This window comes from Arachis ipaensis, chromosome B8, assembly GCF_059453495.1.
Source record: "Arachis ipaensis isolate K30076 ecotype BB chromosome B8, ASM5945349v1, whole genome shotgun sequence".
Classification (NCBI taxonomy): Eukaryota; Viridiplantae; Streptophyta; class Magnoliopsida; order Fabales; family Fabaceae; genus Arachis; species Arachis ipaensis.
The window spans coordinates 111,739,832-111,761,153 of record NC_142443.1 but is presented as its reverse complement, the minus strand read 5'-3'; the positions used below and the strand labels follow the sequence as shown (position 1 = coordinate 111,761,153).

The window sequence follows — 21,322 nt, the reverse complement described above, 5'->3', positions numbered from 1 at the left end:
AGTCTCAAATAAATTTAAAAATATAACAAAAATAATTAAATATTAAATATATTCTCTAATTTTTTGTCTATTTTTTAAATAATGATTTAAACGTTAAAAAAATTAGTAAGAAGAAGAAACTAGAGGGGCAGAACCCTCAAGTGAGTGACGCGGCGTTTTCTAATTGGACAGGCTTTACCCGCTAAAAAATGCAAGCATTGACTTGAATGAAAATCATCCCGTCTTCGCTGTGTTGCACGCACATGACACTTCCCTTCGCTTCCCTTCCCTCACTTACTTACCATTACTCTCTTTCTTTCTCTCATTTGTGAATTATAGGTACCAATCATTCATCCCATCTTAGTTTCCCAACAACTGCTACTACTACTACTACTACTACTATTACACTACTATTACTACTCTCTCACTTCTCTTTCTTCTTTCATATCCTTTTGTAAGCTTCTTCATCACTTCACTTTTATGTATTTCTTTTCCACTTTCTTGCAAAAGCATCCTTTTTGACTCACTCACACTTCTCAAGAGCCTTTCCGCCTCCCCCCTCTTTTTTATTTATTTATCAAAACTTTATTTTATCATACCGTGTTTCGGATCAATTTTGGTGAACTTCATCTTCATATTCTTAGTCTCTACCGTTTGCTTGCTGATTCATGCAAAAGTAGAATTTTTTATTTTTAATTATTAATTAAATAGTTTATTCCGCTGATTTCGGAAACTGAACGAAAAAAATTCTTCCGTGGTTGCTGTGTCTTGCAGATGCTGAACAGAATTCATAGACGCCAAAATCCGTGATTGATCGAGTTCTATAATACATGGTTTATATTAGGTGTGTTTAATATGCAGATTTTTTTCTTCTTCTAGCTGTGTTTGCTGATCATAGCATCGGGGGTCTGGGGAAATTATATATATTTTATATATATATAATTTTTTCGTTGCTTAATTATGAAGGTGAACTTACCCTTTATACTGACCATATGAATAGTAAAGTCAAATTTTCCTTCCCATCTAGTTGACCAAATCTTAATATCTTATCACAGAGGGAGTGAGAGTGAAGTAAAAAATTGGACCTCTGATTGATGCTAAAAAACAAAATTAAAATATTTGTCTGTGTTTCGCACAGCTGTATTTAACATTGATTCATCTACATAACTGTGAAGGGCGAATTTCATATTTTAATGCTTGTCGTCTATGGTGATAGCAGCTAGAAGTGATAAATTGAGACATCAAGATGTCTTACAGCAGAAGGGGGTCTGATCCGCCACCGCAGAGGCGGATACTGCGGACTCAGACTGCTGGGAATTTGGGGGCAGACCCAATCTTGGACAGTGAAGTGGTGCCTTCCTCACTAGTTGAGATAGCTCCCATTCTTCGTGTTGCTAATGAAGTAGAGGCTAGCAACCCAAGGGTTGCTTATCTCTGTAAGTTTCTTTTGTATTGTGTTTTCTTTGTATATCTACGAGTGGACTTTATTTGACATAGTGCCATTTTTTGGTTGGTTCGATTTTGGATAAATTCTTATTCTGTTATAATGTGAAAGCAAAAGGCCAATGCTTTAGAAGTTAGCTGCTTTAGAAATGCTTGACAACATTCAGATTTCACTGATAATATGTGAGATAGGAAGGAAATGTGATTTTAGGCTACTTGATTGGTTGGCTCACTTGAATTTTGACTTCATCAGAATTGTTACTTAGTGTTGTATTAAGAATGGCTTTGTGTATTTTTCTAGCGTGGTTGGTTTGTAGAGTTTTCGGGAGGAAAACATTTTGGTATGTCCTGATCCAATCTTTCCAAGAATGCTTGATGTTATTTAAATTGTTTAAATAAATGCATTGCTTTTAAGAATTTCAACGATTATTAATTTGTAAAAGATTACCAAGTGAAGCTATCTGCTATGTAGTTTCATCTTTCCACCTTTGCTTTTGTTAGGTCAACTGGTAACTGCTCCTCATGTAGCTCACAATTTGTATGAGACTGCTGTCATGAGTTTTTCTTTTAATTTTCCTGAATTTGTCACACAGCATTGAGATTCTTTCTGAACTTTAATGTTATGTTCTTCACCTAATGTCTGTATCCTTTTGGTGTTAGGTCGATTTTATGCCTTTGAAAAGGCTCATAGATTAGATCCCACATCTAGCGGCCGTGGTGTTCGACAGTTCAAAACTGCTCTTCTTCAACGTCTAGAAAGGGTAAACCTCTTATTTGATCATTTAAGAATATCCATGTTTGGTCTCATTCTTCACTATTTTAAACCATTTTAGTATCATTTCCTTTGCCAACCACTAAATTTGACAGTTAAGAGAATTGGCAAGGCTCTTTATTGATCTCTTATTCAAGTATGTTAATGAACCAGCAAAAGGCCAAACGAAGAAAATATGTTTCTGTTGTCATTGTTGCATAGATCTGAAATTATTTCTCTAGAAATCTAAAGATATGTATTTTTTCAATTCTTTCAGGAAAATGACACAACATTGCAAGGAAGAGTTAAGAGTGATGCTCGGGAAATGCAAAACTTTTATCAGCATTATTACAAAAAGTATATTCAAGCGTTACAGAATGCTGCTGACAAGGACCGGTCAGTTTACAGTCTATTCTCATTGACTTGGTCTCTTTATCACACAATCATATGTGAATACTCGTAATTTTTTCTCGGTATATAATTTCTTCGTTTTATCCAAAATAAATAATTAATTAACCATTAACTTCATATACTTCTCCAGTGCCCAACTCACAAAAGCATACCAAACTGCTGCTGTTTTATTTGAGGTCTTGAAGGCAGTTAATCAGACAGAGGCAGTTGATGTAGCTGAAGAGGTAAACTCTTTGTCCTCCTTTCTGTGTTATTCCAGTCTCTCAGTCATTGAATGTAATGTACAAATAAAGAAAATAATGCATGTATATTCCTTGTTTAGTACTTTAATTTTACCTTGATTTATATTCTTGTTTTTTTATTTTGTATTGTAGATTTTGGAGGCTCATACTAAGGTCGAGGAAAACAAGCAGTTATATGCCCCATATAATATTCTGCCTCTTGATCCTGAAAGTGGGAAAGAAGCTATAATGAGATATCCTGAGGTTTGTTCTTTCTTATGTTCTAATTCCTTTTTATTTGGACTTAAATGTATAATTTTGAAGGTTTCAATGGGGATAAGTAGAAATAGGAAACTCCTGTTGAAGAACTAGGAAACAGAAAAAATATGCCTTATAAATTATAATCATCAATTTTTTCACTTGTTGGCATAAACTGTATTATTACCTGCACATTAACAAGTTAAGAGTAAAAAACCCAGTAATTATATAACAAAGCATTAGATGGTTAAAAGTTTTCTCATCCTTTTACACACCCAGAAAAACATACCATTACACGAGTAGCTGCTGAGTAACTGCTATTAGAATTTCTTTCAAATTGTTGATTAAATTGTTTAATGTATTTTTCCTTTAACAGATTCAAGCAGCTGTGTCTGCACTCCGTAATATAAGGGGTTTGCCTTGGCCAAAGGGTCATGGGGACAAGAACAAATTAAATCAAGACATCCTTGACTGGCTTCAGCTTATGTTTGGTTTCCAGGTAGTGATTAAATAGATCTTTCCTAACCATTTGAATTTTTATTTCATTCAAGGATTATCATGTACCCTAATGCAGAAAGGCAACGTGGAAAATCAAAGGGAACACTTGATTCTTTTGCTCGCCAATGTACATATAAGACAAGTTCCAAGACCTGATCAACCACCAAAGGTTTATTTTAATATATTTCCATGTGTTGGAGTTTTCTTTTTTTTTTTTTTCGAAAAAAAACAAAAAACTCATTTGCTGCACTTTCCTATTTAGTTGGATGATCGCGCCTTAACAGAAGTGATGAAGAAACTCTTTAGAAACTACAAAAAGTGGTGCAAGTATTTGGGTCGCAAAAGTAGCCTTTGGTAAGGCTCGCATCTCTTAGTTGAATAATTACTTCGAATGCAAGTTTTGTCAAGTATCAGGTTTAACCATATGGTCTTAAATGCATCTTGATGAAGTGGCTACATGTCAACTGGCTTTTGAGGCAACCTCCTCTTGACTCATCTTGTGTTGCCATAAATAAAGTGATCTTAGTTCTGTATCTCCTAAGGTTATCTACACAATTTTTATTTACTTTTTTTTGGTCAGTGAGAGATTAGGGATTTTGTATCTACACACATATGGCTATGTATAATTGTGTAAAAGGTGAGTTTATTACTCAATGCATTATTTGGAGGAAGTTTCTGTTTGGGTTTTTATCCTTTCCTTTGTTTGATATCAGATTGTATTAGTTCATCTCCTTTGATTTTCCAACCCATTTCCTCCAACCACCTGATTTATGCACTATTGTCTGTCCTAAAATAATGTAGTTTACTATCTTTTGACGTAGTTTGGTTTCTATGGCTATTAGGTTACCAACTATTCAACAGGAGGTGCAACAGCGCAAATTACTGTACATGGGTCTATATCTTCTTATATGGGGTGAAGCTGCAAACTTGAGGTTTATGCCAGAATGCCTTTGTTATATCTATCATCATGTAAGTGTAAATCAAAATTTTGCCTCTCGTTTAGGGTCAAGTGCTTATACATTAGCCAAAAAAAAAAAAAAAGAAGAAAAATATCAATTAAAATTAAAACTTTAAAAATGTAAACAATATATTCTTGTGCTTCTACTAAATAAATATTTTAGTTGAGACGGTTCATGCAACAGGATATGTTATTAGAATCTTAAGGATCAAGTAATTTAGAGTTTCAGTGACTAGAGTTCAGTGACTGCCCCTATTCTTTAAAATAAATACGTTGAATTTCTTCATAAGATAGATGAACCTATGTATTGTTCAGTCCAAAGTGCTGTTGTGTGAGGGAATCTCTTAAGATATGGAATAGCTAATAATCCACTACGATTACACACACAAAGACACACACATACATATATATGAGTTTAGTTTTGATGCATCGATACAGTCCAATCATATTTGTTCTTTTCATTGTCAGAGTGATACATAACTTCTCTTCTCTTCTCTGCCTATTGATTCCTCCTTCCACCGACCGACCCGCCTGCTGCTAATAATTTTAAGATTTAGGGTAGTTGGCTCCTTGACGTGGATTTGTTAATAGTTTCTTTGACTAGTGTTACAAGTTCAGTCCTTATTACTTACATAACATTTGAGGAGAAGTTAAGCTGGTTTCTGACCTTTCACTCTGGAGTTTCTTCAAATTAATATTAAATTTACCTTTGCATATGGTCCATCTGGTCTTAGCAGCATATTTTGTATCTTGTGAGGGCGTCTCATCTTCTACTATACTTTCTTCTCCATCTTAGTACAATTTTCCTATCAAAAAATAAAATAAAATAAAATAAAATAAAATAAAAAAAAATAAAAAAGAAAGAAAATCCTTTCTAAGACATATATGACCTGTTTTTGCTTTTAAGGTAGTTATCTCCTTCACAGTACTTTTACAAATGGAATGACAAAGAATAATGAAAGTCCAAGATTTGTTTATATTATTATTGATGGGTTGCTAGTACATCTTAATTTCATTGTTATATCTGTTGTTGTAATCCTACTTTTCTGATGTTATTTAATCTGAATGTGAAAATAATTACTAAAAGAACTTATAAATCTTTTTCTTCTTGATTTAATTAGATGGCATTTGAGTTGTATGGCATACTGGCTGGGAGTGTTAGTCAACTTACGGGTGAGCCTGTAAAGCCTGCATATGGTGGTGACAATGAGGCTTTTCTGATGAAAGTAGTAAAACCAATATATGATACAATAGCAAAGGTGTGCTTTATTTTTACGAGCCGATGAACTGTTTGGTTTTCTTTCAACGTTTGGTTGCGTTCTGTTATGTGTAGTTTTTATTATTATTATTATTATTTGTATGGAAAAACTTAATCACCCTCACCCCCCCCCCCCCCCCCGGGCGGCAAAAACCATTTGTTTTTTCCAGGAAGCTTTGAGGAGTAATACAGGAAAAGCAAAGCATTCTCAGTGGAGAAATTATGATGATTTGAATGAATATTTTTGGTATTTACTTAATTTTTTACCCATGTTCCTTCAGCTTGTGAAGATTTTCATGATTGAAGTGATCACCATCCTGACTTGTAGGTCAATTGATTGTTTCCGGCTAGGCTGGCCAATGCGGATTGACTCTGAATTCTTCTATGTATCTCCACTCCCTGAGAAACGCTCAGCTAACAAAGATGAGGTTCAACATATTATATGACTTGTTCTTTCTAAGCTTGTGATGTTAATCTTTTTGCATTTCCTGTCATAGATTTGTGTCTTCCACTAGAACTTGTAGAACTTGACTGCATAAGTATTGAACTTTATCATTATTGGAGCTCTTGCCACCTTTCATTTTTTATTAGATGTGACCATAGTCATTGTTCATCATTGCAGTTGTTGCCTCTAAGACGCGTTAGCAACCTCTTTCCATTTCTTTTCCTAACTATTTTTTCCTGATTTTGAAACCAGGAAACTGGAAATATTGCCAGAGGTCGATGGATTGGGAAAACTAATTTTGTTGAAATACGCTCATATTGGCATGTGTTTAGAAGTTTTGATAGAATGTGGAGCTTTTATATACTCTGTTTACAGGTAATAAACATTTGACTTTTACTTTACAACATTTACCCCATTCTGCATCCATTCAATCTAAGGAGATGTGTTAAATATGCTTTTTGAATAAGGCAATGATAATCATCGCTTGGAATGGCTCGGGTGATTTAAGCTCCATATTTGATGGTGAAGTTTTCAAGAAAATTCTCAGCATCTTTATAACTGCTGCAATATTGAAACTTGCTCAAGGTAGATAAACCAACCACCTATCTATTTCCTTGTGATTTCTCATATCCCTTCTTTTTTAATGGTTAATAAAAAAGAAACTAAAATAAATAAAATAACCAAAGTTGAGTTTTCCTCTCTTCCCCAATTCATATCTGTTAGAAAATTGAAATCGAAGTTATAATATCTTAGAATATCAAGGACTGCTAGATATAATCTCTTAGCATTAGTTTTCAATATTTTCTGTTATTACATGATGGCATGTGATTTATCGAAAAGATTGCCATAACAACATCACCTAAAAAATTTAAAGGAACATTAGCATTTGATAAAAGGGTGTTAGCTGTATCAAGAATGTGAGAGTGCTCTTTTTTTTGCAACTTCAATTTGTTTGGGACTGTTTGGGCAGGATGATTGATGATTCATGCCATGTAGAGCCATAAGTTTATTAAAAGATGCTGAAACATTATTTTGCATCATCACGCTGTAAAATGCAGTTGAAGGTCCAAACTGAGTATGCATCTCTATCACTTTGCAAAAATATTGAAAAAAGAAAAAAAATTTTAATTAACTCAGAACAGTCTCTCACTGAAAAGAATCCAAGTACACCTTGAAAAATCAAGAATAAAAGTCCCTTGTAGCATCAATAGAATTATAACAAGATATTGAAGTCCCTTGATCTCTTTAGGCTTTTGATTTTATTTCAACATGTAACATCTCATCTAAGAAGTTACCTTGCCTTCTAAAATTGTCATTCTTTTTATTGGATATTTAATGATCAAAGTTGAATAATTATGATGTCTTTTATACTTTTCCAGCGATTCTTGATGTAGTCCTGAGTTGGAAAGCAAGGAAAGTCATGTCACTTCATGTCAAGCTGCGATATATATGTAAAGTTATTTCAGCTGCTGCATGGGTAGTAGTTTTGCCAGTCACTTATGCTTTTAGTTGGAAAAATCCATCTGGTTTTGCACAGACCATCAAGAATTGGTTTGGCAATGGTTCAGGATCGCCTTCATTGTTCATTTTGGCTATCTTCCTTTATTTATCTCCAAATATTCTCTCTGCACTGTTATTCGTGTTCCCATTCATTCGCCGTTATTTGGAGAGGTCTAACAATGGCATTGTGAAACTCATGATGTGGTGGTCCCAGGTAAGCCAATATATATTTTATTTTGTGTGCATATGTATATATAGTTTATGTTCTTTATTATGAATAATAGCTTCGTATCATTCTCAACAAATTCCATTCACAAGTGGCAATGTTATATCTCCTGTTAGTGTTTCTATCTCTTACTCCTCTTCTTAACAATTGGCAGCCTCGGTTATTTGTTGGAAGAGGAATGCAAGAGGGACCAATTCAACTCATGAAGTGAGACAGTGAACTTAATTTAATGTCTTGAATTATTTACAATCATTTTGACCTCTCTGACTAATTAAAGTATAATTGTTGTAATTTTATAGGTACACTATATTTTGGATTCTCCTTATTCTATCTAAACTAGCATTTAGTTACTACATGGAGGTAACGATCTGATCCAGAAGTATAGCATTTTTATATTGATAATTAGAATGATGAATAGAGCTTTAAAATCTGTAATCCACTACCTGAATGGAGTAGGATTATTTCTGAAGAATAGATTTTTTTTTATCATTTTATATTTACTTTCTTATCCTATTTACCATTCTTTTCAATAAGTTCCATGTACTCTTGCATGGAGGAGGTTTATAGAGTGATTGTTGAAAAATACATCTTTTAGTGTTAAATATTTCCTTTCTGATTTTGTTTTCTTCTTCTCGTTCCTCCTTATTTTGCTTTTTCCCTCACAAGTTCCATCTCCTAACTGTTAATTTCACCGGTTTTAGCATGTCTATAGTATACTATGTCTGTTAACATATGTGTACATCCATAAATGAATCAGTTCAGGAACAAATGTCAATTTGTGGTTATCTAAGGAGGTTTACTAGAGAGCAACCCTGCATTCGGGTGTTTGTTATAAACCTGACTCTTGCTTTCAACTGCAGATTAAGCCTCTTGTGGGTCCAACAAAGGTCATCATGCAGGCCCACGTATCACTTTATAAGTGGCATGAGTTCTTCCCCCATGGTAAGACTCTGGGAATAAAAGAAAATGAACAGTTTTGGTTCATATAATGGAATTTTGAAATCATTTTCTACTTTGTGCAGCCAAAAGCAATATTGGTGTAGTGATTGCTATATGGTCTCCGATCATTCTTGTAAGTCCATCTTTATATCATGTCTCAATGTCTCACCATTTTGTATTAAAGATATGTATATTAGTCAATTAGGTGCCCCTTTGCAGGTCTACTTTATGGATACACAGATTTGGTATGCTATCTTCTCTACAATAGTAGGAGGCATATATGGTGCATTTCGCCGTCTTGGAGAGGTATGTGTATTAAGCAATCCACTTCACTATAAATTTAATTTGTTATCTTGCTATGAAATTGAATTCCACCTAGTGGGATAAGGCTTTGTTGTATTTCCCCGCTAAATGGGAGTATTTTATGCACTGGGTCTCTAATATATGCTTTCAAAAGACAAATTTTTATAACTTATAGCTATATGTGACTCATCAAATCAAATATATAAAGTCACAATTAGACTTGAAATATGATATTTTTTTGGAAATATTTATTTACATTCTTTAATAACTACATGTGCTTGTATTATGGTTTTTCATATCTAACAACATTTTAAAACATTTTTGTTTGGAGCTTCTCTTCATTGATGATAACTCTAGGTTGACTGCTCACTTATAGTAAAATGAACACCAAATGTTTTATGGTTTATAAGTAACATAAATTTGGAGGTAATAGCTATGGAAATTTGCAAATTTGATGGCAACTGGTTAGATAGGAAATCCAAACTCAATGGAATTATTTCTTGGTTGAAATTGTAAAATATAATTGATTATAAGGAAAGATTCAAGGGTTGATGTTCAAATATGCATTGGATTCTTATGTTTTTCTTCATTTTATGTGCTTGCTACTGTCTGAATTATGAAAACTAGATTCGTCAAACTATGTTTAAGGAAACCATGGAGGTTTTTCTGCTACATTGGCTGCACAACTATGGACTTCCAGACCTATTTTTTTCCTTATTTTTTTCATTCCAATTTCAGATACGAACATTGGAACTCCTGCGGTCTCGTTTTGAATCAATTCCGGGTGCTTTTAATGCTTGCTTGATTCCTGTGGAGAAAAGTGAGAAAACCAAGAGAAAGAGTCTATGGGCCACTTTTTTCCGCAAATTTGAACAGGTTTTTCAACTTTTCTGCTTTCTAAGAATTGGTACCCTACTATGAAATTGTTTGAGCTGCGAGAGAATGTTTTATATGTATGTCTAAATTACCTTTCTTCCTGTTGCATTATAGAGGTATTGGAGTAGAAAGAATGGTAGGATGATTAGGAGTTTTCTGCTATATGGTGTATTTGGATTTGTTTTACGATAAATTTTAAAGTTGATATCTTGTGAGTGTTGAATAACAGGTTTTCTAAGAGTGTTTCATTGAGGAATATGTTACTACACTTATTTTCTCCTTTGTACTGAGTTTTTGTTTTAGATTCTGATGTTCTCATTATGTATTTGTTTCCTTTCTAAATCAGGTCTCTTCCAATAAAGAAAAGGAGGCTGCAAGGTTTGCACAGTTATGGAATAAAATTATTACTAGTTTGAGGGAGGAGGACCTGATTGATAACAGGTAGTATGATGATTTAGCACTGCTTATTACCTCCTTCATCCCACGTCTTTAGTGAATATTTATTATATATAGTTCAGATTTTCATGTTTTCATTAAAGCCCATATGTTTGTTTCTAAAAAAGTTATATATATATATATATATATATATAGGGAAATGGACCTCCTGCTCGTACCATATTGGGCTGACCGTGATTTAAACCTTATCCAGTGGCCTCCTTTCTTACTTGCTAGCAAGGTTCAACTACTTATGTCAATTATTCTGTGTTTGTATTAGAATAATCAATTTCATGCTTAAATCTATATGTATGTCCATATATATTGAACAGATCCCAATAGCAGTGTCGATGGCCAAAGACAGTTTTGGGAAAGGACAAGAGCTGGAAAAGAGATTGACTCGGGACAAGTACATGAAATCTGCTGTTCTTGAATGCTATGCTTCTTTTAGGAATATTATTAACTTCTTGGTTTTAGCAGAACGTGAGAAATTGTAAGTTCCTGGTATTTGAAGTTTACATGGGAAGAGAGGCTTGACATAGTTTCATATGCTGACTTTATTACATTATGCTTTCACTAATGCAGGGTCATTAATAATATATTTGTAATAGTTGATGAGCACATAAAGAATGGAGATCTTCTGACTGAACTGAATATGAGTGCTCTTCCCAGTCTATATGATCGATTTATTAAACTGATTGAATTATTGGTAATTGTTATGAATAAAATTCTATGTCTTATGTTAGACTGAATGTGGAGTTTAACTGAACTTCGCTTTATTTCTTCAGTCAGATAACAAACAGGAGGACAAGGATCAGGTTGTGATTCTTTTGCTTGACATGCTAGAGATTGTGACCAGAGACATAATGGAAGGAGAAGTTGAGGGGTAAGTGATTCGGGAATTTTTGTTTCACTTGATTTCAATTAGTATTAAGAATTAGAATTGATTAGCATTCACTTGTAGTTTGCTAGATTCAAGCCATGGTGGGTCTTTTGGAAAGGATGAAAGGATGACACCCCTTGATCAACAATATCAGGTTTTTGGTAGACTTGCTTTTCCTGTCAAAACAGAAACTGAAGCTTGGAAAGAGAAAGTAAGTGTTACATTTATAGGTTGTCATTTCTATGAAAATTAAGAATGTGCACTTAAATTCACTAGTTTATCTGAATATCTCGATATATTTCCCCTATATGATGATGTGATGTATCTGTTTGTGCTCTTTTGTTCTTCATAGATAAAAAGGCTTCATTTATTGCTCACTGTAAAGGAGTCTGCTATGGATGTACCATCCAACCTGGATGCTAGGAGGCGTATATCTTTCTTCTCTAATTCATTGTTTATGGATATGCCACCTGCTCCCAAAGTTCGGAATATGCTGTCCTTCTCGTAAGCTCAATTCATGTTGAAATTGCATAAGATATTTTTATGATCGAGTTAATTATACTCCACTTCCTTGATCCGTGTCAAAGTAATTCTGAACTCCAAATTTGGGTCATTTCACTCCAGCCTAATATTTTAACTTTGATCAACTTTTAACCTAACACAGACATGGTTAAGTACCTTAGAAAATGAAAGAAAAACCCAAACAGACAAACAAATAAAAAAACAACTAGGTTATTTTAGTTATCAGTAAGTTCTATATTACGGAGAAGTAACTTTTTGCTATGGAAATGAACATGATATATGAGAATATTTCTTGTACTCTCACAAATAAATAGCATACTGTATATATTGATTACAAGAGGCTGTACACCGTTTTCCTTTTCTTTCATGTTGTGTCTTCTAACACAATTTCTTTGTAAGGGCATTGTCTCCATTTAATTTCATAATATATGTTAGTCATAGATTATCAAAGTATGTTATTGATAAATTTGGGGGATGGCATAACAGTATTGGATACAATATCTATTATAACTTATTGATGACTCTATTTCTTGATTTTGTAGTGTCTTGACACCATACTATGATGAAGCTGTTCTTTTTTCCATAGACGAGCTAGAAGAGCCAAATGAAGATGGAGTGTCTATCCTATTTTACTTGCAAAAGATATTTCCAGGTTTTCCAGTTATCTTTATCAAATGAATTTCTTGATCTAAACACTTTAGTCATTATTGTTTGGATTGAACAATTTTAATTAGTTAGTTCATATATCTAAGATAGTGGTTTATGAAATAGCTTAGGACACTTATGCTAGTCTTGTTACTGGGTGAAAAAGTTAAAGGTGCAGATAATACGTTTTGTGCATATATTCCCTTTATGTTGATTGTTGAATGCAATTAAGTGAATTTGAATCACAATCTATTTTCTTTCATTTTTAAGTTTTGATCAGAGTAGGTTCCAGGCACCTTTGGTTCACTCTCTAATCACTGTATGTGCACTGCTCAGTGATAAAATCTCGTTCATCCATCATCATGATGGATCAGAGTTTGGAACAAAATGGAAGAAAAAAATGACCATATATTTCTTTGTTGATAGTAAATGTAAAAGACATAAATTTAAAGTAGCGTTGTACCTCATTGCTGAAAACAGCTGTCCATCCTTGCCATTACCTTGTACAATGCCATAATATACTTCTGATTGTGATCATTCTTCACTTCAGATGAATGGAAAAACTTTCTTGAACGAGTTGAATGTAAGAGTGAAGAACAAGTCAGAGGAGAGTTAGAAGAAGAACTCCGTTTATGGGCATCATATAGAGGCCAAACATTGACCAAAACTGGTAAAAAATGCTTTCTCTCCCACCACCAATGTTTATTTGTGTATAAATATGCAATTTGATACTCTTTTTGGCATTATACAATTTTGAATATCCTTCAATTTCACTTTTTCACTATCAATGAATGAAGTCCGAGGGATGATGTATATCCGACAAGCTTTGGAGCTACAGGCTTTTCTTGATATGGCAAAAGATGACGGTAAGTGGAGATAAACTCAATGTTTATATTAGTGTATCACTAGCTTATCTATTATAAAGCATGGCCTAAATCACCATTCAATCGTTTAACAGATCTCATGAAAGGTTACAAGGCAGCTGAACTAGAGAGTAAGGAAAATCCACACACTGAGCGATCGTTGTGGACTCAATGTCAATCATTAGCTGACATGAAGTTCGCATATGTGGTTTCATGTCAACAATATGGTATTCACAAGCGATCTGGTGATCCTAGGGCAAAAGAAATTTTAAAGCTCATGACCAAGTTTGTAACTCAAACCGAGCTCCTGCCTTGTTATAGCTTGAGCTAGCACTGTCCTGTTACAATTGCTACTTTGTTATTGTAGGTACCCATCTCTTAGAATTGCTTATGTTGATGAGGTTGAAGAGCCTAGCAAAGATAAAACCAAAAAGAATGAAAAGGTTTATTATTCAGCTCTTGTGAAAGCTGCTTTACCAGCAAAGTCAATTGGTTCGTCTGAAACAGTTCAAAGTTTAGATCAGGTATTGTTCTTAGACAATTCCTTAAAGAGAAATGACTTATTCTTTTAATAGATCATTCTAACCACTAGGAAATAATTGATTGTTTTTCAAGATTTCAAGACACTGAATGTATTTTCTTTTTACTTTATTTAGGATTTAGAAGGATGCTTCGGAATAGTCTTAGGATGTTATATGATTACTCTTCTTGAAATTATGATAACTGAACCCCACTTTTGCAAATGATGAAACTGCTTATGTTGCTGTAAATCCTACTTCGGAAAGATCAATATTAAATATGAAACCATAATAAATTCATGCATACATGAGTCACCACAATTTCTAATAAAAAAGCATCAGGCACTTCCTAAGGTATCTTTCTTGGAGCCTTGGAGGAGGAACTGGTATTTGTTCTAGTTTCCAGACTATTTTCTAATGAAAATTGTCAAATAAGTTCTATATGTATAGGTTTTTCCTGGTCACTAATGTTATTAAATTAGAAATATCAAGGGTCAATGATATATTCTATGCAGTTATAACGATTCCAACATTTTACTTGTCTTTTGTAGGTAATCTACAAAATAAAGCTTCCAGGACCTGCTATATTGGGTGAGGGGAAACCAGAGAATCAGAACCATGCCATCATTTTCACACGTGGGGAAGGCTTGCAAACAATAGACATGAATCAGGTCCTACATTATTTATATGTGAATGAAACGGGAAAATTAGGTTTAAAAATAGTTAGATAGCTAAACTATTCATGTTACAGGATAATTATATGGAAGAAGCTTTCAAAATGAGGAATTTGTTGCAAGAATTTCTCAAAAACCATGGTGTGAGACAGCCAACAATACTTGGGCTTAGGGAACATATATTTACTGGCAGGTATGATCTATTACCAATTTCTGCATGGTTTTTTAGTATTATTTCCATTACAAGCTGAAATATACATATGAAGACTGTTCACATTTATCTTCCTTTTGTTTGTTGCAGTGTTTCATCCCTTGCTTGGTTTATGTCCAATCAGGAGAATAGTTTTGTGACAATTGGGCAAAGATTGCTGGCAAACCCCCTGAAGTAAGTCCCCCTCCTCCCCACAAAAGATTTCTCCTCACCATGGAAAGATAGCATGAGCGAAAGCCAGTGAGCATTGGCAAGGAGAACTTTGACATATGTTTAAACAACCTAGTTAGTTCCAGATAAATAGTTGCAACATGTTGAGGGTGAGGGGGGAGTGAATGAGTTCGGAAAAAGAGGAGGGTGACAGAAAAATGAAAAGTTTCAAGAGTGCAATGATTTAACCATATAATACCGAGATAAGACTTTTTAGCAGTAACAGACAGTCCCATAACTGCATTACCACAATAAACTGAAAAATGACCAGAATATAAAAGTTGAAGTTCTCTTTTATTGTGGTATATCCTTTTTTATTTTTATTATTTATTTGTGGGATGGTTGGTGTACGTGCTGTTTACTATTCAGGTTGAGGTGTTCAGTCTTCATGTTAAGCTCGACTGTGTATCCACTATTTGTTGAAGTTTTCAATGATTTTTTTTTAACCTTTCATCCAGGGTACGGTTCCATTATGGCCATCCAGATGTATTTGATAGACTTTTCCACCTGACAAGAGGGGGCATAAGCAAGGCCTCCAAGGTCATAAACTTGAGCGAAGATATATTTGCAGGCATGTATTTTAAATTCTGCATGTGTATCGTGTTTTCTTTTTCTTCCAGAGAAGTATTAATATTATAAGTTTTCCATCTTCTACAGGTTTCAATTCTACATTGCGTGAAGGCAACGTCACTCATCATGAGTACATACAAGTTGGTAAAGGAAGAGACGTGGGTCTCAACCAGATATCAATGTTTGAGGCAAAGATAGCTAATGGGAATGGGGAGCAGACAATGAGTAGGGACATATATAGGCTTGGGCACCGCTTTGATTTCTTCCGAATGTTATCTTGTTATTTCACCACTATTGGCTTCTATTTCAGTACCCTGGTATACTTGAAACCTACCTTGTGAATTTATGACTATGATCAATTTATAAGTACTAAATTTGCTTTTTATAGGTTACTGTCCTCACCGTTTATGTTTTCCTTTATGGCCGCCTCTATCTTGCCCTTAGTGGACTTGAAGAAGGGCTGAACAATAAAAGAATCATTCGAGATAACAGAGCCCTTCAAGCAGCTCTTACTTCACAATCTGTTGTGCAAATTGGATTTTTGTTGGCCTTACCTATGGTGATGGAAATTGGTTTGGAGAGGGGCTTTCGTCAAGCATTAAGTGAATTTGTACTCATGCAAATTCAGTTGGCTCCTGTATTTTTCACATTTTCACTTGGAACAAAAACACACTATTATGGAAGGACATTGCTTCATGGAGGTGCACAGTACCGAGGCACTGGTCGTGGTTTTGTGGTGTTTCATGCTAAGTTTGCTGATAACTATAGACTCTATTCCCGCAGCCATTTTGTTAAAGGGATTGAGTTGATGATTCTGCTTGTGGTGTACCATATATTTGGCAAGTCTTACAGAGGCACAGTGACCTATGTTTTAATTACCCTAACCATATGGTTCATGGTAGCGACATGGCTTTTTGCTCCCTTCCTTTTCAACCCCTCAGGCTTTGAGTGGCAAAAGATAATTGATGATTGGACTGATTGGCATAAATGGATAAGCAACCGTGGAGGTATTGGTGTACCTCCTGAGAAAAGTTGGGAATCCTGGTGGGAAAAGGAACATGAGCATCTCCACCACTCTGGAATGCGTGGTATTATTACCGAGATTATACTATCTCTTCGCTTTTTCCTATATCAATACGGGCTTGTATATCACCTCTCAATCACTAACACGACTCAAAGTGTTCTGGTAAGTGCTTTTCGCAAATGGCTCCCTTTAGGAATGCTTACTTGGCTGCTCATGGTTCTTGCAACTAGGATATCAATTTAATCATAATTACTTTTGGCTTACAGGTTTACGGTTTGTCATGGTTGATAATCTTTGTAATCTTGGGTCTAATGAAGGTAAGGGCTTAAATTATTGTATTTTATATCCTTAAATACTGGCATAATCCTTTGTTCAGGAAATCCTACAGAATACACATTGGAGGAAAAAGAAATTCTGTTTTTAAGCATATTCATGAATTTTAAGCATTATTTTACATGGAAAATCACTAACTAAATAGCAACTTTTGAGCCTTGTCCAACTAAGTAAGATCAACTACATGGGTTAGCCGATTCGTAGTGAACACAACAATTAATTAAACAGAGCCAAAATTCAGGATATAGAATTTTCAAATACCTCACAAGTAAATGTCGAGTTACAGAGTTCTTATGTTATTTCAGTTAAATATTTTGAACATCACAACAGTAACAACTCATAATGTTATTCTCTCAGTTCTCTTTTCAGTGATGGCCATGTAGACATATTGTTGATTGTTTCTGCTTGCATAATGGTTGACATAATTTTGATGTTGTATAAGCTAAAGATGTAGAGCAGTGCTAATCTAGCAAACACTATAGCTTCTTACATCCCTTTTTGCATTTTTCTTGCAAACTGTTCACTGTCATATTAAACCGTTCTATACAATGATGCTGCCATTTTTGCAGGGTGTATCTGTTGGCAGGCGCCGCCTCAGCGCAGACTTCCAGCTTTTGTTTCGGTTGATTAAGGGCTCCATTTTCTTAACATTCCTTGCCACCTTCATAATATTGATAGCAGTGGCAAAAATGACAATCAAGGACATAGTAGTCTGCATTCTAGCTGTAATGCCAACAGGCTGGGGATTGCTGCTGGTCAGTTTTCACATTCTTTCTGTGGCATTTGTGTTTCGTGGAATCCTCTATAAAATTGAATTTTCATTGCTGATGATATATGTAGTTCTGATCATGTATAGTTAATTAGTTATCCTTGTCCTTCCATTCTCATTGCATTTTCTTTTCTCTCTTTCACAGATAGCACAAGCTTGTAAGCCAGCCATTCAACATGCTGCTTTTTGGGGTTCTGTCCGGGCGCTTGCTCGTGGATATGAAATAATAATGGGTTTGCTTCTCTTCACACCAGTTGCTTTCTTGGCATGGTTCCCATTTGTTTCAGAGTTTCAAACAAGAATGCTCTTCAACCAAGCCTTCAGTCGAGGTCTACAGATTTCGCGTATTCTTGGTAGACAAAGAAGGGATCGGGCTGCCAACAACAAAGAGTGATTATAGTTGTACAGAGTTTAATTTTTATCAATATCATTGTAAAAATATTTACATAAATCAATCACATGTTATATGGTTGTTATATGATTGGTAGGGTATGACTTCAAAGATAAGTATTCTAATGTGAGAATAGCTAAGTATATGATTTAGATAGATGTCTTACAATGATAAGCATTCATAGAAATAGAACATATGTACACTTGTATCCTCACTTGTAGTTTTGTAAATGTTGTGTTACAACAAATTCCCAAAACTGTTTTATTATGTATTACATGTTATTGAATTTATATATGCAAAATCGGAAAACCCTCTTCAACGAGTAATGAATTTGACAACAATTAACTATCCTCGGGACGTAAAAGTATAAAATACGTTGTTTAAAATGTCATTTTTACCTTTTATACAATGAAGAATAAAAAAATACGTTCTTTGATTTTTCCTTCTAAATTTTATTCATTTTCTTTCTCCTCCTCCCTCTTCTTCCTCGGCGTTTGCCTCTTCCTCATCTGTTCCGCTAGTGCCATTACAAGAGAGATGTTATTGGAATTTATGGTTTTAATGATGATTTTAGATGCAAAGAGTCCATTGGAAGTAAAGTAGATCGTGGTTTGCCTCAAAATATATTGCAAAATATTTGAAGCCTGAGTCAAGCTAGGTAAGGAAACCTAGTTCACTGTATATTTTTGCTCTAAAATTTATTATTCGTGACTTATTTTCGTTTTTCATGGAATGAATTTAATTTTGATGTATTGTCAATGTAAAATAGTTTTACAAGTGCATCCAATTACATAACGTTATATCAGTAAAAATAACTACTTTTTACATTGACTGCGTGAATGGTCATCCAAGAGAGCATCTAGGATGTGATCGTACGACTATGTAAATAAAAATTAAACTCTAAAACGCTTTACACTGTCAGTATATCAAAATTAAACTCTTTCATAAAATTAGCTTGAGATTTTAGTGTCGGCATGATATTCAGTGTATGTGTAGCTTGTTGGGTTGTAAGGGAGATACCCTTCCAGTTAAATACCTTGAAATCTCCTTAAAAGCAAATTCGAGGTTGGTGAAGACCTAGAAGCTTATAATAGACAACGTGGAGGAGAAGCTCAGTCTGTGGAGAGCGCTAAACAAAGCTGGAAAGTTGGTGCTGATCAAATCAGTATTAAATAGTTTGCCAGTGTATTATTTGAGTTTGTTCAAGATGCTGAAAGTTGTTGCTGAGAAATTGATTTCATTGCAGAGAAGATTCTTGTGGAGTAGGTAGGATGGTAGAAATGGTATGGCATTAGTAAGATAGGAAGTGGTGCAGGTTCCTAAGAAACTAGGCGGGTTAGGAGTTGGAGATACTATGGTTCATAACATAGCTCTGCTGTTTAAGTGGTGGCGGCGGTTTGCAAAGGAAGAGTACCCATTGTAGAAGAAGGTGGTATATGAAAAACTTGACGGAGAAAAATCGTCGGTTAGGAATTTTCACAAAATAATTCCGTTGAAGTATAGATCCAAACCAACAATCTATCCTCAATTAAAAACAACCAAAAAAAGGTATAAGATGCTCACGCATCACAACACCAAACGTAAACAGTTTCTTGTCCTCAAGCAACCAAAAACAAGATAGGATCAAGTAGAAGAGAAAAATACATCAGGTTAGAGTTGTCAATGAAGCTCATGTCCGATTACTGAATGGAGCTATTAACACTTTATTTCTGAATAGCTTTGGCATCGCACTTTCCTTTGAGGTTCAGAAATATTGTGGTGTGCGAAATTCAGAACTCCGCACAACTTAACCGGCAAGTGCACTGGGTCATCCAAGTAATACCTCAGGTGAGTGAGCGTCGATCTCACGAGGATTGTTGGATTGAGCAAGCAGTGGTTATCCTGCAGATCTTAATCAAGTGAATAGAAAGTTGATTGGTTGTTGTTGAATGCACATAAAATAAATAAGAAAGCAATAAAAAAATACCGAAGAAACGATAGTGAGAAATCAATTAAGGCTTTGGAGATGCCTTATCTTTCTGGATTAACTTTTCTTGTTGTCTATTCCAATAATGAATGATTCATTCCATGGCAAACTGTAAGTGATTAATGCCACGCCAATGGTCATTAATCTCCTCTGATTCACATCAAACGCCATGCCAATGGTCATTCAATTTGAACGAGGGTGAAGCTCTAGCAATTCAATCTCTAGTGATCCTACTCAAAATGCCACAAACAATATCAGATCTTCCGGATTGGAGAATGAAGCTTTATGATTCTAGTTTATACCACAAAGGCTCTAATCACCCCAGATCCTGGCTGAACAGATGTTCTCATGTCCCCAACGGGATTGTGGATTAGCCGTCTAGGAGATGTAATCTCAAGCTTATATTTCAATGCTATCCCTCCCGAGACTCGCATGAACTCATGTAGAAAAAGGGGTCATACAGATTCATAAAGACGAAGAACGAGAATGCATCTTAGAATGGAATTAAACATATATTGAAATAGAAACAGCAATATTATTAATCCATAAGAATTAGTAGAGCTCCTAACCTTAACTTAGGATGTTTAGTTACTCATCCTTTAAAGTGTAATTCGAATAAGTGGAAAAAGATGAGGTAGAAGATCCTAACATGGGTGATCTTCTCCTATATATAGTAATCTAATAACTAAGAAGTACAAAATATGATAGACTAGGCTACAGGTGCGAAAATCCACTCCTGGGCCCACTTTTGTTGAGTGTTTTGGGCTAAGCTTGGCGTCTAGCTTGAGGAATGGGCATTGAATGCCCATTAGGGTGTTGTTTGCACACTGCCTTGCTCCCTTTGGGGCGTTGAATGCCAGGTTTGGGCGTTCAACGCTGGGCATTCTCCCTTTGGGGCGTTGAACGCCAGAAAGGGGTGATTTGGGCGTTCAATGCCCAATATGGGCAGTCTCCTTCAAAAAAAAGTATAAATCATTACATATTGCTAGAAAGCTCTCGAAGTTAGCTTTCCAACGCCGTTAATAACACGTCATTTGGATCTTTGTAACTCCTGAAATGCTCATTTGAATGCATGGAGATCAGAATCTGACAGCATCTGCTACGCTTTCCTTGCCTCTGAATCGGACTTTGTCAAGACTCATCAATTTCAGCCAGAAATTACATGAAATTATAAAAAACTCACAAACTCAAAGTAGAATAAAAAAATATAAATTTTACACTAAAACCTATTAAAACATAATA

At 34.8% G+C, this 21,322-nt stretch overlaps 1 protein-coding gene across 6 annotated transcripts; it reads left to right on the top strand.

The window, feature by feature from the left end:
• The first annotated feature begins 230 nt into the window (after positions 1–230).
• On the top strand, positions 231–18,370 carry LOC107612541 (callose synthase 1). Of its 6 annotated transcripts, none has more exons than XM_088497521.1 (44): positions 231–318; positions 754–823; positions 1,199–1,415; positions 2,083–2,183; positions 2,451–2,569; positions 2,715–2,808; positions 2,959–3,069; positions 3,440–3,562; positions 3,638–3,730; positions 3,824–3,915; positions 4,404–4,530; positions 5,641–5,778; positions 5,948–6,024; positions 6,106–6,205; positions 6,475–6,597; positions 6,690–6,807; positions 7,602–7,936; positions 8,103–8,155; positions 8,248–8,308; positions 8,809–8,890; positions 8,971–9,020; positions 9,107–9,193; positions 9,929–10,066; positions 10,413–10,507; positions 10,658–10,742; positions 10,834–10,994; positions 11,087–11,210; positions 11,290–11,387; positions 11,466–11,595; positions 11,737–11,888; positions 12,449–12,558; positions 13,102–13,221; positions 13,349–13,417; positions 13,510–13,699; positions 13,782–13,938; positions 14,484–14,603; positions 14,684–14,799; positions 14,908–14,991; positions 15,486–15,598; positions 15,685–15,914; positions 15,986–16,783; positions 16,888–16,938; positions 17,524–17,709; positions 17,869–18,370. In XM_088497521.1, exons 3-44 carry the CDS (start codon positions 1,226–1,228, stop codon positions 18,115–18,117), a joined length of 5,850 nt encoding a protein of 1,949 aa, XP_088353647.1. In that variant the 5' UTR covers positions 231–318; positions 754–823; positions 1,199–1,225; the 3' UTR covers positions 18,118–18,370. The 6 variants fall into 6 exon arrangements, with proteins under 6 accessions (XP_088353647.1, XP_088353650.1, XP_088353646.1 ...); XM_088497524.1 differs by having other exon boundaries at positions 233–318; positions 1,196–1,415; XM_088497520.1 differs by having other exon boundaries at positions 239–433.
• Positions 18,371–21,322: the final 2,952 nt, after the last annotated feature.

Coding starts and splice junctions, on each gene's coding strand:
- LOC107612541 (XM_088497521.1), top strand. CDS start 1,226: ATGTCTTACAGCAGAAGGGGGTCTGATCCGCCACCGCAGAGGCGGATA. Junction 2,570..2,714: donor AATGCTGCTGACAAGGACCG/GTCAGTTTACAG, acceptor ATACTTCTCCAG/TGCCCAACTCACAAAAGCAT. Junction 16,939..17,523: donor TAATCTTGGGTCTAATGAAG/GTAAGGGCTTAA, acceptor CCATTTTTGCAG/GGTGTATCTGTTGGCAGGCG.